General features: G+C 48.9%; 6 protein-coding genes across 6 annotated transcripts; 3 read left to right on the top strand and 3 right to left on the bottom strand.

The window, feature by feature from the left end:
* Positions 1-433: 433 nt before the first annotated feature.
* N7443_000147 (MFS transporter) lies at positions 434-2,316 on the top strand (the record flags this gene model as incomplete). The annotated part of the gene is made up of 2 exons (XM_056880203.1): positions 434-1,320; positions 1,371-2,316. The coding sequence occupies 2 exons, from the start codon at positions 434-436 to the stop codon at positions 2,314-2,316; spliced, it is 1,833 nt and encodes a 610-aa protein (XP_056745441.1).
* A 1,171-nt stretch (positions 2,317-3,487) lies between these two features.
* On the bottom strand, positions 3,488-4,314 carry N7443_000146 (uncharacterized protein; the record flags this gene model as incomplete). The annotated part of the gene is made up of 2 exons (XM_056880202.1): positions 3,488-4,220; positions 4,277-4,314. The coding sequence occupies 2 exons, from the start codon at positions 4,312-4,314 to the stop codon at positions 3,488-3,490; spliced, it is 771 nt and encodes a 256-aa protein (XP_056745440.1).
* Positions 4,315-4,785: 471 nt separating this feature from the next.
* N7443_000145 (uncharacterized protein) lies at positions 4,786-7,455 on the bottom strand (the record flags this gene model as incomplete). The annotated part of the gene is made up of 1 exon (XM_056880201.1): positions 4,786-7,455. The coding sequence occupies one exon, from the start codon at positions 7,453-7,455 to the stop codon at positions 4,786-4,788; it is 2,670 nt and encodes an 889-aa protein (XP_056745439.1).
* Positions 7,456-7,683: 228 nt separating this feature from the next.
* N7443_000144 (uncharacterized protein) lies at positions 7,684-7,922 on the top strand (the record flags this gene model as incomplete). Its single annotated transcript, XM_056880200.1, has 2 exons — positions 7,684-7,792; positions 7,840-7,922. 2 exons carry the CDS (start codon positions 7,684-7,686, stop codon positions 7,920-7,922), a joined length of 192 nt encoding a protein of 63 aa, XP_056745438.1.
* A 1,712-nt stretch (positions 7,923-9,634) lies between these two features.
* On the top strand, positions 9,635-12,328 carry N7443_000143 (uncharacterized protein; the record flags this gene model as incomplete). The annotated part of the gene is made up of 2 exons (XM_056880199.1): positions 9,635-9,758; positions 9,813-12,328. 2 exons carry the CDS (start codon positions 9,635-9,637, stop codon positions 12,326-12,328), a joined length of 2,640 nt encoding a protein of 879 aa, XP_056745437.1.
* Positions 12,329-14,926: 2,598 nt separating this feature from the next.
* N7443_000142 (uncharacterized protein) lies at positions 14,927-15,850 on the bottom strand (the record flags this gene model as incomplete). Its single annotated transcript, XM_056880198.1, has 1 exon — positions 14,927-15,850. The coding sequence occupies one exon, from the start codon at positions 15,848-15,850 to the stop codon at positions 14,927-14,929; it is 924 nt and encodes a 307-aa protein (XP_056745436.1).
* Positions 15,851-16,283: the final 433 nt, after the last annotated feature.

Raw genomic sequence — 16,283 nt, 5'->3', positions numbered from 1 at the left:
CCTTTCTAGGGCGCTGTGGAAAATCCATCAATACATACCACTCATTTTCCGTATTGTTGCAAATTTAAAGTTTCATGGGATGCTTTGTGTGGCAATAAACTCAATTACTAGTCGGTCAAGGACCATGGTTGCTTTACTAGTTCGGCCGGCCGTTTTCTTATCTCCCGCTCGCGGCATAATTATGCTTATGTCCGGCAAACGACCACGGTAGTCTAAGTCATTGAGTTCGCATGGACTAACTAATATGAGTAATAGTCATACGATTGAGTGGATGCTTTGCTAGAGATTCCCGTATAAAGAGTTGTAAGTCCTATTCTCAATTCAGTTTAACCATTTCTCCCCTTCAACTTGAGCATCTCTGTCACTCACAGCCCTTTGTCAGCTTTTTTCCCACCATCTTTCAATCCATAGAGAAAGAGACCTGATAGCCGTCATGGATATTCTAAGAGAGGCCCCTTTGGGTCAACTCATTCGATGGGTCACTCGCAACACATTCCTTCGGTATCCCGAGGAATTTCCAACTTTCAAATTTCCAGCGACATGGAATGCTCTTTTAAACTTGGCAGAAAAAGAGCAGGAAACCACTGCTACCATTGAAACCGTCAATGAACAAACACTATCGTCAAGCCAAACAAGTCGCGAAAGCATATTTGCATTTCCGGGGACCTGTGAACTTGAGGTGGAAAATTTCGAGCAACAACATCTTGAAAACGATCTTGATCTAGAAGATGGTCATCTCAGTCAGACAAAGAGTCGACTAGAAACTGCCCCCTTCACTGAAGAAAGATTGGAAATTGAAGCTGAACTTGCCCTTGAACGGACGCAAACGAGGCCAATTGTCCCACAAAAGACAGCAGACGGCAATATCCTTGTGGATTGGTATACCACTGATGATGCAGCAAATCCTCAGAATTGGTCCAACACAAAACGTTTTGTTGTTTCTTTGATAATTTGCTTGTACACCTTTGTCGTCTACACTGGCTCCGCGATCTACACCTCGAGCGCGCAGGGAGTCATGGAAAAGTTCAATGTTGGGCCAACAGCCGCATCGCTCCCGCTTTCCCTCTACGTCTTAGCCTATGGTATTGGACCCCTGCTCTGGGCTCCTCTATCAGAGATTCCAGTAATCGGGCGATCTCCAGTCTACGCTGTTACAATGACGCTATTCACTATCCTTTCCCTTCCCACTGCGCTTGCTGAAAATTTCGCTGGCCTTCTGGTTCTGCGGTTCCTCCAAGGTTTCTTCGGGAGTCCTTGCCTGGCAATCGGGGCTGCTACGATGCAAGATATGTACTCTCTACTCTACCTTCCATTTGCACTGTAAGTATTCACTGTCAGCATATAAAGAACCTTGGCTTACGGATGACTAGTACTGCTTGGGTCTCGGCAGCTTACTGTGGGCCGTCTGTTGGGCCTCTCCTTTCTGGATTCGCAGTGACCGCCAAGGGATGGCGCTGGTCACTATGGGAAATTCTCTGGGCAGCTGGGCCTATCTTCCTCGTGATGTTTACGCTTCTGCCTGAAACCTCTACCCCTAACATCCTCCTGCGCCGTGCCCACCGACTCCGAAATCTAACAGGTGAAAAGCGACTCCGAGCACAGTGTGAGATCGACCAGAAAAACCTACGGCCTTCAGCTATCCTCCTGGATGCCATTACTAAGCCGATGGAGATCACCATTAAGGATCCAGCTATTGCATTCGTGAACCTTTATATGGCTCTGGTTTACGGCATATACTATAGTTTCTTTGAGGTGTTTCCGCTAGTTTACCCCGTCTACTACGGGTTCTCGCTCGGCATGATTGGTGTCGTCTTCACCTGCGTGCTCGTTGCCTGCTTAATTGGCGTTGCTATATACTGCCTCTACCTTCATTTCATCCTCATCCCAGATATCGTGGCGAACGGTCTACGCGCGCAGGAGTCTCGCCTGGTGCCCGCTCTCTTCGCCTGCTTTGGCCCTACGATTGGACTCTTCATATTTGGCTGGACCGCCCGCGCCAGCATTCACTGGATCGTGCCTACTATCGGTATCACCATCTATGCCGCCAGCGTCTTTATCATCATGCAGTGTCTCTTTGTCTACGTTCCTCTCTCTTACCCTCAATACGCCGCGTCCTTGTTCGCTGCGAATGACTTCTTGAGGAGTGCCCTGGCTTGCGGGAGTATTTTGTTTGCGAGGCCATTGTTCATCAATCTGGGTGTAGCCAAGGGTGTTAGTGTCTTAGGTGGACTAAGTGTGATTGGTATTTTTGGTATGTTTGCCCTCTGGACCTTCGGCGCGAAGTTGAGAGCAAGATCGAAGTTTGCTATTGTGTAACTTAAAACACGACCGCAAAGAAGTCAGTGTTACAGTATGTCTCGAAACTGGTGCCGCTACCTACACTCTTCGATCGTTTCCTGAGCCATAATGCCAAGATCCGCTAGTCTACATATAGAATAGCGCTGGAATATCAGTGTTCCTGTATCAATATCCATATATTATCTTACTCTACAGTAGTATTCGAAATCAGATGTCTACACAGGCTATATTCGTATAGCCTAGTATACTGAGAGGACCGATAAGATCAAGCGGAATCAATATGAAGTGGATTGAAATGATTGATTGAGTGAGGAAACTCAGGACACTGCTGTTGAGAGTAGTTCCCCTTGCCCTTGCCCTTGCGGGGGAGGGGCTTGCCGGTCCGTACGGGACTGTCAGTCCGTACGACCGATACTCGGCGGTCACCACGCTCGAGTCCATGAGTAAACATAATTACATACAAGAACATAAGAAATGTGATCTCCAGTGTAACCACTTGTTAGCGGTAAGTTATCACTCCATGGGCTGACAGATTCTTTCCCAGACCCTAGGATTCGGGAATGAAAGCCTAAGAGTGTAGAGGTAAATCTGATTTCGAATACTACTGTATTGGGGTGTAAGTTATTGAGACCAAAAGTAAATTGATCAGTCCAGCTCTCCCCTGGTTGGAGGAACTCCTCATCGGTGTTATCGAATAGATTAAACCCTTCTTAAGTAACTATAACATCCAGCGGCATATGGAAACATATTTCAAATATTTATTTTGGTTGCTCGACGAACTTCTTTTAGAGCGCCGATCCGTTTGCCTTCTCTTTTATAATGTTATTCTGACGATCATCGGTACTCTAGCGTGTGAGCTAGAATTAAATGTGTAGGCGGATTTAGTTGCTGTGCTCAGCCGTGATCAAGTGCTTCAAGATAAATTATAGTGTCACATACTTGGAATGGTATTGTATATTCCAGATTCCATGAGAGTCAATGTAAACAACTGGACTTAATATACAGAGAATCCCGAGGTCATATCATATCAACCACGGATGAATGCAGCAAACGCAAAATCAAACATCGCGTCATACATCATCAGAGACAGCAAGATAACCAAAAAGAGAAAGAAATAAACTAGAGCCATGCTCGCTAGGAAGTTGAATGTTGTAGGACGGAGACCGACCCCCTGATCACGTCACAGGCTTTACTCCGACTTGTGTCCAACACAACTCGACCACGCTGGAAGCCCACAACCCATGCCGATAAACAGGTACAGCAGGAAGATAACCACCACGCTGAGAAGAATCATCAGCTTGATGTTCTTCCACCACATTCGCCGCCGCAAACCACGGCTTCGGATACGAAAATCGTGCGCGCTGCCGCCCAGACGGTCCGTTTTGTCTACCAGTAGGTCGATCCGCTCGCCGCGCTCGAGTACCCGTTCGATGTTCTCGGTCATGATGTCGCGAACGCTGTCAATTTCGCGCCGGGCTGAGGCGAGTGAGTCGGCTGGCGGGGCGGTGTTGTATGTCTGGAGCAGGCCGCGGAGCTCTGTATTGAAGGCTGCACATCCGTAGGCGGGCAGGGTGGAAAAGTCCGTACTGGAGGGCGGGTAGCTGGCGAGGAACTTGCGCTTCATCTCCAGTAGGTAGGCGAAAGGGATGCGGCGGCCTTGTTCGGCGGATGCGACAACGAGATAGCTGAGCGGGGCATAGCTGTTGGCCTCGGTGCGACCATTTTGTTCATCGGCCGGTTCTCCTGCCGGGGAGTCGGCGATGTAGTGCACGAATAGTCGTTCATGGGTGTAGGTCAACTTCTGGGGCTTGTCATGGGTGATCTTGGGGAGAATGATCGACGCGATGGATGAAGCAGAGGTGGAGGAGGTGCCCGGGGAGGAGTGCTCGGCTAGAATAGTAGTACGATGGGCAATACAGGCGCTTTTATCACTGTGGTTAGTGTCGCCTTGGTTCGGTCTCGGGGTGGTTTGTCTCACTAGAGCAGGAAGCTTGGAGCCTTTGAAGAGGAAGCCATGGCTGAGATTCGCAGGTGCGAAAGCGGTGAACTCTCAAAGATCGAGATCTGAAACAACAGTCGTGCTGATCGGATGCAGCAAGTTGATGATCAGTTGCGCAGCTCGAGACCCAGTTCCTCCGGGGACCGTGGATCCCGCTTACGTCATCGGTTGTCTCCAACCACTGGAAGTACTGCCTCGGATCTATACCCTGCGAGATGTTCAGAATGTGCTTCTCTCGATGCTTCTGAATACTTCCGTGTGACTTTCGAGCTGAATTATAGCTTCGTATTTGCTTTTCAGGAAAGACGGTTCTTAATCGTCTCTGAACGCTTTTGGACAGATAACTACGGCCTTTAAGTTACTCTCTACTTCTGCACTTAGTCGACTGATCCAAAAAATCTATTCCAATATGTTTGCCACAGCATTCTGAATTCCTTGCGCTGATATCAATATCTCATGAGTCGTTATCATTCCATCTCTCTCTAAAGTCATTTGGTCTCTCTATCTGAGCCATCTTCAAGCTCGAACTCCACAACATCAAGATCATCATCGCTACTAGGGTTTTCCATGTCAATGTCGATGTCATCAGAGAGACAGGGAGAGCCCATGGTCACAGTACCAGCACCGTCACTGTCATAGTCCAGGTTTGACTCCTCTTCAGTTGACTGAGCCGACGGCACCGAACTTTCGACGTCACTAAGCGCCAAGTGTATGGCTTCCTCCATGGTTTCCATCTCTTCATCACAGTTTGGCGCAAACTCAGCAGAGTTGACCGACATGAGATCGGAGATGTGGGAATAAGTAGCATGGTGCGAGGCCCCAAAGACGGTGCTCATAGAATCACTCGGGTTGATCTCGCTGAACGAGCAAGGAGTCGAGGCGCCGCTACCAGTGTGCACTGCGGGACCTGGTGCAGAGAAGCCACCGTTGTTCATGAGGGGAATGTTGTGGTCGGTATACACACCCCCGGATTTATCGTCGTTACCACCCGCCCACAAAGGGAGATACTGGTATTGATCTTCTCCCAGGCAAGTCAAAGTGGGTGTTGCCTCCAGTGATATGTTGTATTCGTTGTAAGGGAAAACGAGTCTTCGTGAATAGGTGCTCAAGAATGATGAGACCTGTGCGAAGAATGCTTCCAGATTGAACTTTCTGTTCTCGAGGTTTTCCGAACTAGAATACCCTTCCGATCTCATATCCCGGGCGAATAAGTCGAGTTCGTCTTCGATTGAATCTGACGAGGAAGTGGCCAAACCTTTCTGAGGTGGAGCAGGTCTGTAGGGAAGTGATGCTTTCATATCGATGTCCGTGGCGGCACTGCTTCCAGCGACCGGTCTGAATGGAAGTGTGGTTGGGTCATCAGGGATTGTGGAAGGAACATTACCTGAAGTTGAAATGTTCGCGTTGGCAAATGGAAGAGGGCAACGACGATCCAAGTTGAAGGCCCACCGCTTTTTCTTGCTCGCTATCTGAGCAGCCATAACCCACGAGCTGGTAGTTGCGTTGGTTCGGAGGGCGACAGTGTTGTTGAATTCGTCCACAAGATGACGGAGCCATATGTGTGAGATATTGAGAATCCGCGCAGTGTCCTGGCCTAGAAAGGCGAGTAGTCCGCTGCCGACATCTGCAATCGAATGGTGAATATTGGGGTCATTGGTTTCCCTGGATGTGAGATCCAGGACCAGAAGCGCCATCCAAAACTTCTTGCCGATAATCCGCTGAAGAAGATCACAGGGTCGGAAAGCAAGCAGGTATGGCTCATTATGTCCTGGTGGCACAGAATCGCAGGATCGCCATGTGTCCCTGACTGAATCCAGAGCTCGGTAAATCTGGTATCGAATGTACTCTCTCAACTTCGAGATCAGGAAAAGAACCATATGTTTATCAGCAGGACTGTCCTGAACTAGCTGCGTGAGCTTCTGGAATTCTTCGAGGTCTGCTAACCAGGTCATTTCAGTCCCAGCCAGATACAAGAAACGGCCGATGACCTCGTCCGCGAAGCTTTTGCTGGCATACTCGACGCGTTGCATTTCGGAATCATCCAACGAGTCGGCAGCCCGGCTTCGAGCAAAATACTTTTCCCATCCCTTTAGCGGTTGCAATCGACCAGCTCGGATCAGATACAGAAGGGCCTCATCGCCAACCAAACCCACGAATGCATTTCGACAAATGACCTGAGACTCGATCCCACAGGCCACACGATATGCAATTTGCGGGTGAATTTCGACGAACCGCATGTTGTTCGCCATGTAGAACCAGGAACTGACTAAGTCTCCCACGGCGGGGACAGTTGCAACTTTGAAAATTTTGGCCACTGCGAAAAATGTCCAAAGCTTACACGGGGTGTCGAGGGTGATGTTTAGTCCCTCGAGAACGTGCAAGACCTGTTCGATGCCATCACGGTGGCGCGCAGCCGAATATTCGACGGGCAGGCCAGCTCGTCGATATGTCCGAGGACCAGCTTGCTCTTTTTCGTTTTCATCTTCGCCTTGCTCCTCCTCCTCCTCCTCCTCCTCCTCCTCCGCCTCCTCCTCCTCCTCTTCCTCTCTAGAATCACCTCCCCAATCCTGATGTTCCTGATCTTCTTCCGGAGGCGAGCCATCCAATGCAGAAGGAAAGAAAGCCTCTTCCACCATTTCTGTTTCGTCAGTGCCCCCAACGCACTGGGAGGGAAGATCCCATGTATGTTTCGAGCTTGCCCATGTTCGAATCTCCATCGGACAGGAGACCTCGGTCATCGAGATAATGGCTTCCTCTTCAAGCGTTGGGGGCGTCAGGTCCAAGACGTATGTGATGCCATCGGGCAGTGTGTCTGGAAACCCACGCTGCTTTCGAACTCGGGTCTGCTGGCGCGGACCTAGCCGGCGTTTAAAATATTCTGAGCCTGTCACCAAAAGTCGATCGCTGTGGATCCGGTGAACGGTTGGTGGCTTCCGCAGGCGCGGAGGTCCATCCTCAGGCGCTGGATCGATATACACAAGCGTGTCTCCGTCGGGAAAGAGGAGGAGCGGCAGTGCCATCGTAGTGCCTGGCTCTAGTATCTCAAATCGCTGGTTGAAGCGAGCGTTTTGAAGAACAGTAGGAGTAAATGCGGGAGGTTGCTCGATCACGCTTTCCAGCCCAGGACCAGTGGGAGAGGGGGGTGGATCGGAATCCATGAAGGCAGACTTGAAGGTCGTAAAGATGCTCAAGTATGCTAAATAACCCTTAACGATTCAGAAGTTGAAAGCAGTGGGCACTGGGCACTGGGCACTGGGCACAAGTCCGAGATGAGGGGCGCGGCTGAGCGAATGAGGCTCAACTGGATTTCTTGTTCGCTCGTGGCCTGTCGATTGCAACCAATCAGGGGGACGGGCAGCCACCTCGTTTGACTCATTGCATTGAAAATGGACGTCGGCAGTTCGATTGGAAGGACACCCTTGCGCAAGAAGCAGACCCAGTTACAGTGGTACTGTACAGGAGCTTGCAACCTCGCCTTTCGCTTGTACACTCACGGTTTGTTTCCCAACCCCAGTTGCCAAGACCACGTTAATCCCAATCAGTTAGACTTAAAAAGCGCCCCTGGCTAGAACCTCGTGAACAGTATGGTAAGGAGCAAGACGATGATAACACGGCTGCGACTTGACCGCCCCCTGATGTGTGCTGTTTCTCCTATTCAACGTCGTTCCCCTCCTTCACACCCACTGTTTACAGTGCCACGGATGGCTCCGAACTTATCCCCATCGAAGCGGCAGCTGATCTGTGATATGATCGAGGGCAAACTAAAAACCACTGATATCGCTAATGCAGCAGAAGGCAATAAGCAGTCTGTGAGATATATTCGTTCTAGTCTACGGATGTTCGGCAGTCCCAAGGCACCCCCAATCCCCTCCGGCCGACCGAAGAGGATCGCACCACTTATGCTTGAGGCTGTCTGCCATCACCTTTCCGAAACCCCTGGATCGCACCTCGATGAGATGGCGATTTTCCTTCGAGAAGAACTTGATGTCTGCGTGGCCAACTCTACCATCGGTCGAGCTCTGGCAGCAAAAGGCCAGTCCATGGAAACAACCCGGAATCAAGCGAAGGAGCGAAACGCGGATTTGCGAGACTACTCCCGCCATAATCTATCAGATTTTGAGTCGTATCATCTGGTCTATGTGGACGAATCTGGATGTGACAAGCGGATAGGGTATTGGCGAACGGGTTGGGCCCCGCTTGGGGCCGCCCCGGTCCATGTGGCTAAGTTCCATGGTGGCCAGCGATACCAGATCTTGCCGGCATACTGCCAAGATGGTGTCCTGCTCTCCCGCGTCTTTCGGGGCTCGACTGATGCTCCTATATTTGAGGACTTTATTTAGCAGCTTCTTCCTCATTGTGGCAGATAGCCACAGCGGAAATCGGTATTGGTGATGGATAATGCATCCTTCCACCACTCTGAGCGAATAAATTACATGTGTCTAGAAGCAGGAGTTAAGTTAGTGTATCTTTCACCATATTCTCCGGATCTAAATCCCATCGAGGAGTTTTTTGTGGAGCTGAAAGCTTTCACTAAACGCAACTGGCAGTTGTTTGAAGTTGACCCGGATGGAGGCTTTAACGGGTTTCCGGAGTAGTGCGTAAATGTGGTTGGCGCAAGAGAAGAGAGTGCTGAAGGCCATGTTCGCCATGCAGGTCTGACAATTGAGCATTATTGATTGACTGGTATGGACATATCGAGCTCATTCATATTCAAGTATTGTTCGAGCGCATAATCGACTCCATGAGTAGAATTTTTCTTCTCTCAATTTGATAAAAAGCCCTTCAGTCGGATGGAATTGACACCTACCAGCATAATAATGCGGCTTTTTGGTTTCACGTGGGATGCTGCGTGGCAGTGCCTGAGCGTGTCGGAGACGGCAAGTTTGATAATCCTGCTTCTTGTGCCCCCACCTTGTAGGCTGCTGGTTGGTTCTGCTGCGCAATCACAACTCAGTCGCCAATAGCACGAAGTACCTCGTGTAGCTCGACAGCCACTGTATGCACATGACCCACTCAGTTGTCTCGTTCGCTGATACGGGCGGGCGCTTAGGCAGTGCACCCCTTCACCCCTTTACCCCTTCACCCCTTTACCCCTGATGCCTTAGGTTGATGGCAAGGCGTCTCTGCGGTCGCAATCACTCCTCGTTACCCCTCCCCCGTCCCCGATTCTGCTGAATGGCTGAGTTTACAGCCTATTGACACTTTCGAAGCCAAGCGATATATTTGTATTTCTGCCTAGTCACCCGTGCCTTCGTGGCGGCGTCAGCGGCAGCTTATGCCAGGCAGTTGTTTTTCAACGTGCCCATTGAAGAATTGAACCCGATACCCGTGGCGAGCATGGCGTCTGCAACATCGTTTGGGTGTTCGAATTCGGGGTTCCAGATGGGTGTGAACCACGGCTCGGTCACTAACCACTTCCACATGCCTATCGAAGAAACGAAAGAGATAAATCCTAGGCCTTGTAAGTCAACAGAAAAGCCCAATTAAGATATCAGACTCACGTATTCTTTCTAAGGTGATCAACCTCAAGCCCACTACGTTATCCCATCCTTGGAGAATCGTCACTTTACTGGCCGTGAATTCACGCTAGATGAGCTTCAACAGAGGCTATTTCTACAAGCGAATACTGAAAAACTAGCTCTATTCGGACTAGGTGGCATCGGCAAAACTCAAGTTGCTCTTCAGCTTGCTCGCTGGGTGAAAGTGCACGTACCAGACTGCTCAATTTTCTGGGCTCCTGCCCTTAGTCTCGAGAGTTTTGAGCAGGCTTGTTCGCAAATCGTGAAAGAGCTGCAAATCCATCAGAATTCAGACGGTGAAAGTGCGATGGAATTAGTACACCGAGAGCTAAGCTCTGATAAAGCCGGAAAGTGGCTTTTCATTGTCGATAATGCCGATGATGTGGACCTGCTTTTCGATGAGCTTGATCAGTATTTCCCTGCTAGCAAGGAAGGCGTTACTTTACTCACTACTCGTTCCCGCGAGGTGGCGCTATCTTTCGCAGGAAGGGATAAAGTCGAGCTCCAAAAAATGACAACCAAGGAAGGGATTGCTTTTCTTACTAAAATTGTAGGAGAAGACTCACTTTGTGATCAGAACTCCACCATACAATTACTGGAGGAGCTGAACTTCCTACCACTGGCTATTTCACAGGCAGCTTACTATATTTGTCGAAATGATGGAACCACTATACGGTACCTCGAGCTTATGCATAAAACCGAAAAAGACCGGATGCGTCTGGCGAGCAGGGAGTTCCACGACAGCACTCGCTACCGTAGAATGCCAAACGCGGTAACCACCACATGGCTTATCTCATTTGATCAGATTCAGGGCTCTGATCCCTCTGCTGCTGATTTGTTGGAATTTATGTCTTACCTTGAGTCAAAGGCAATCCCGCGATCTATTCTCCCCACCCTCAATTCGGAAGAGGAGATGGAGTTTGCAATTGGTACGCTGTGTAGCTATGGATTTCTGACCAGGAGAGACAATGAGAATATGTTTGATATGCATAGCCTCGTACAGCTATCAACCCGAGTGTGGATAACAGAGGCACGGAAGACACGGCAGATTATCGCGGCCGTAACGCAACATATGGATAAGTGTTTTCCATCCGATGAATATACAAATCGTGAGACATGGAGGATGTACCTACCACACGCCCTTGAAATTCTCAGGAGAGAGGAAAGTAAAGATACAAGTGAGAGGTATAGCTTACTTTCTAAGGTTGGTAATTGCGTTCTAGCGGATGGCCGAGCAAAAGAAGCTGTCGCTTTTTTTGGAGACGTGTGTGCATGGAATGAAAGCCACTATAATGAAGAACATCCTGATCGACTGGCGTCTCAGCACGATCTCGCAGGGGCATATAGATCCAACGGGCAGATCAAGCAGGCTGTGCAGCTACTCGAGCATGTGGTTGCAGTGCAAGGGAGAACGCTCGATGAAGAACATCCTGATCTACTAGCGTCTCAGCACGAGCTCGCAGGGGCATATCAATCCAACGGGCAGATCAAGCAGGCTGTGCAGCTACTCGAGCATGTGGTTGCGGTGCGAGAGAGAATGGTAGATGAAGAACATCCTGCTCGACTGGCGTCTCAGCACGAACTCGCAGGGGCATATCAATCCAACGGGAAGATCAAGCAGGCTGTGCAGCTACTCGAGCATGTGGTTGCGGTGCAAGGGAGAACGATAGATGAAGAACATCCTAATCGACTAGCGTCTCAGCACGATCTCGCAGGGGCATATAAATCCAACGGGAAGATCAAGCAGGCTGTGCAGCTACTCGAGCATATAGTTGCAGTGGAAGAGAGAACGCTTGATGAAGAACATCCTGATCGGCTAGCGTCTCAGCAAACTCTCGCAGGGGTATATCAATCCAACGGGCAGATCAAGCAGGCTGTGCAGCTACTCGAGCATGTGGTTGCGGTGCGAGGGAGAACGATAGATGAAGAACATCCTGATCGACTAGCATCTCAGCACGATCTCGCACGGGCATATTATTCCAACGGGCAGATCAAGCAGGCTATGGAGCTACTCGAGTATGTGGTTGCGGTAAAAGGGAGAACGATAGATGAAGAACATCCCTCTCGACTAGCGTCTCAGCACGAACTCGCACGGGCATATTATTCCAACGGGCAGATCAAGCAGGCTATGCAGCTACTCGAGTATGTGGTTGCGGTGCAAGGGAGAACACTCGATGAAGAACATCCTGATCGACTGGCGTCTCAGCACGATCTCGCTGGGGCATATCAATACAAGGGGCGAATCAAGCAGGCTGTGGAACTACTCGAGCATGTGGTTGCGGTGCAAGCGAGAACACTCGATGAAGAACATCCTGATCGACTGGCGTCTCAGCACAATCTCGCACTGGTATATCAATTCAACGGGCAGATCAAGCAGGCTATGGAGCTGCTTGAGCATGTGGTTGCGGTAAAAGGGAGAACGCTTGATGAAGAACATCCCTCTCGAATAGCGTCTCAGCGCGAACTCGCACGGGCATATCAATCCAACGAGCAGATCAAGCAGGCTGTGTAGCTACTTGAGTATGTGGTTGCGGTGCAAGGGAGAACGATAGATGAAGAACATCCTGATCGACTAGCGTCTCAGCAAGATCTCGCAGGGGCATATAAATCCAACGGGAAGATCAAGCAGGCTGTGGAACTACTCGAGCATGTGGTTGCGGTGCAAGGGAGAAAGCTCGATGAAGAACATCCTGATCGACTAGCGTCTAAGCGCGCGCTCCAAGACGTAAAGCAGTCAATCAAAATTGAGGTCACGGAGAACGTGTTCTCATAATCTCACCAAATAGTACTTTTTTCGTTTTTGTTAGTTATGCCTTCTGACGGCACTCAAAGGAAAGAGAATCAAGATAGGTAGAGTAAACCTGAAACGAGCAATGTTACGGTTTGTGACAATACTATGTTATATACAGCAGCAAGGACATGTACATAGCAAGCGGTATTTATAGACTTCTCGGCTTGTCTGGTCGCCCACATGCATCATCTGGCCCCAACTTGGCCATGTCTGTTTGTGACAAAAATAAAAGGCACTGGTGATGATGCCTGCCTAAACTGAGGCTTGTTGAACCTATTCCTCAATTAATTTCATGCTGAGCATAAATCTACTGCGGGCTCTGGAAAGTCAACGAGAACTTCTTTCTACAGTCGTACTAGGATAGTGGTGTTCAGCCTTTGAAAAAACCGTCGGTGAAGGAACGTTGATTACAGAGAAAACTGGTGCAGAAATATTGATCCTCAGCAAAAGCTGCTCAATCAAAAAAGCACCTAGAATTCGAAAGGTTTCTCCAATTGTTCATGGTCCAACGTTGACTCAACGACCGCACTTTTCAACACCGAGAAACGACGTGCAGCGCGATCACCAAATCAATGCCATGCACCGTCGGCTGTGGCTGCCATCATTTACTGTCGTCCCTGACCGTGGACCTGAAGCGCAAGTCGATTCGGTCGTTGTGTGCTGTGAGTCTAAGTCTACGTCAAGCGCCGTCACTTGCGCGAGTCACGGTCGCGCCGGGACTTAGGTACGATCCGCTGTAGACTTGATTGAAGCGCGATCATGCCACATTGACTGAAAGCATCCTTGCTTTTCTCATTCTGTTCACGCCTTTCTCTTTCAATTGCGGGTCGTCTGTCGAAGATACAGGTCTTTTTCGGACCAAAGCATTCGACTTTGTGGCCTCTAATTTACCATCATATATTCAAAAAATACTGTAATTAATATCATTTCGATTAATTTTCAGGGAACATATTCTAAAAAAATCATTAGTGACCATCTACTAGTTATTAGAAAAAATAGGTAAAGGAGTGTATTAGTGATATATCCTCCCACTATTGCTGTATAAAATCCCAACTTTTGAAATTTGAATATATCTCTAAGCCACTAAAACTTCGAATCAAAAGAGAGGTAATATCGACTTGTATATATATATTATTTGAGTAGAGGAGACAGGGAGTTTAAAGACGATTAAAGAGAGGGGGGCTGATATAGGGGTTGAACTGGGGTTCAACTTCTTGGAGGGGTTCAACTTGTCTTGGCACTAAATTCTTGCACTATGATTGGTCAGAAACATGACTACTCGGTCAAAAATGGGTTGCGCACAGCGAATGATGCAGACCATGAAAGTTTTGGCAATTTTACCATACAAAGAAGGATGAAAAGACGTGCAGCTCGCGAGCCGGCTGGTATTCCGTATTAATACATAGAATCACATTGGGATCCTTCTTTGCGACTGACATTTTGAAAATATTACTTAATGGAGTCATGCTTTCTTGAGAACAACGCCAGGGCTGTTTGTATGGGAGATTCGTCTATCCTCCACAAGGACCGCATCACCGTAACCTCGTGGAACACAAAACTTCACCGGTTTAGAGTCAAGGCAACTGCCAGTCCTGGCTCATGTATAATGTTAGGCGCTACCGATGTGATGGAGGTTGTTGAATTCAGTTTTGATGCTCTTGCAATGTTTGTTTGCATTAATCATCACCTGCATGTATTTGGTGCGTTTGCTAGATTGTGCAATGAAAATTTTATTATGTGACTCCCTATAATCTGCTTGCTGACCCGTCTGATGACCATACCGAAAAAGGTTTTTATAAAAAGGTGTCTACACAGGCTATATTCGTATAGCCTAGTATGCTGCGACGGCCAATGAGGTCAAGCGGAATCAATATAATGTGGATTGAAATGATTGATTGATTGAGGAAACTCCGGAGACTGCTGTTGAGAGTAGTCCCCTTGCCCTTACGGGTGGGCTTGGCGGTCCGTACGGGATTGTCAGTCCGTACAACCGATACTCGGCGGTTACCACGCTCGAGTCCATGAGTAAGCACAATTACATACAAAGACATAGGAAATGTGATCTTCAATGTGACCACTTGTTAGCGGTAAGTTATCCCTCCATGGGCTGACAAAAGGGCACTGAAAGATATGCACCGTCAACTCATTCCGATGCAGGAGGTGAGATTCAAGGTGCTACTAGATTATTGTTTTGAAGGCATGACAGTCAACCGAGGATGAAAAGGTAACATGCCATGTGCATTCGTCTTCATGTCTTTTTTATCATCTCTCCGTGACGATACATGAGGCCCTTGGACTAGTCACTGCCCAGCCCAAGTGTCACCGCGAGTTATAGCCCGTATGCCCGATTGGCCACCCTTGAGGCGTCAGCTGCCCACAATAGTGAGGATCATAGATTGGACTCGCCTTGTCCAGGGTGGCTACGTAACGATTCAGCCCTCCATGTTTTCCGTGCGAGGTATGATGGGCGCTGAGGTTATCACGACGCGAGAAACCGCGTTGACAGCCAGGAACCCAACAGATGTAGGGTCGTTTTCCCGAATGAATTGTCAAATGACGTTTGAGTGCCTCCTTTCGTTTGAAGGAGATCTCGCAACCTGGATGACTGCATTTGAATTGCCGTTGCGAGATGATGGCTGGTACACTACCGAGACCCGAGGTGGGGGCATGCGGTATGCCGTCCTTGATACTGGAACACGACTCAAAGATGTTATAGGGCTCAACTTCGGGCGTATCTTGGCCAATGGGAGGCCCTTTATGTAGCTGTAGGCAGGAATGTTCGGCATCCTCTCGGAAGGCGCGTGTCCTGAGGGAATTCTGCGCATGCTCAGAGCAGCCGGCGGGTCGCGCCTGCAGAATCGTGTTTAGAAACTCTGGACTAGGTGCACATATGAACCAGCAGATGACGGGCTGGCATTCGAAATTATTTAAAGCTTGGTCAATCGAGCAGCCTGGGTATTGACAAGAATGGCTTTCCAAATCGCTTCTAACACGGGGTATTGCAAATGTCGAGAGATGAGAGTCGGTTTTAGCCTCGTCCTGGCCATGTTGGATGACATCCATGCCGGACTCCTCGGAGGATACAGTATGTGCGAGGTAGTTTCGTCCGCCGCTGCCGCCACTGCTGCCGCAGAGCATTGCTATATTGCTCGAGAACCATGTGTTGTCCTCGCATATTTCGGTTTGCGAGGACGTTGCTGTACTATACTGCTCCATCTGTTGGTTGCCACCCTTCAATGCCATAGTTCACATCCTTGATGGCAAATCGAAGTGGCAGAAGTAATGATCATATACGTAGCATAGCACGCCACCTAATGTTGTTCAAGTATAGAAATTGCTAGCTGATATACATGCAGGTGAACATTGAAATAAGCACGAGGCCCTTACGACTTGGACGAAGAGAATGGATTACATGCAGTGGTGGGCGTTTAATTGAGTCTGAGTAAGCTTAAATAATTATTTGCGGCCCTACCAGCGTTATTGAGAGGGAAGAAGAATTGCTTCGTTGATAATTTCCTGGCAAAAGTGGCTGCTCTTTTCAGGGCTAGAGCACGCCTCAGCATATGTTGATAGCACCTGTGAAGCAACTAGTCAATCTATTGTTGGGCATGCGAAACAATAGTTCAACGTTGAGACATCACTTACCATGTTCACTTAACAAGCACCTTGTTTCAAC

The sequence above is a fragment of the Penicillium atrosanguineum genome (genome assembly GCF_028827265.1).
Source record: "Penicillium atrosanguineum strain IBT 20685 chromosome Unknown utg000001l_segment0_segment0, whole genome shotgun sequence".
Classification (NCBI taxonomy): domain Eukaryota; kingdom Fungi; phylum Ascomycota; class Eurotiomycetes; order Eurotiales; family Aspergillaceae; genus Penicillium; species Penicillium atrosanguineum.
Note: the sequence above shows the minus strand (reverse complement) of the source record. Positions and strands in the feature narration are given on the sequence as shown.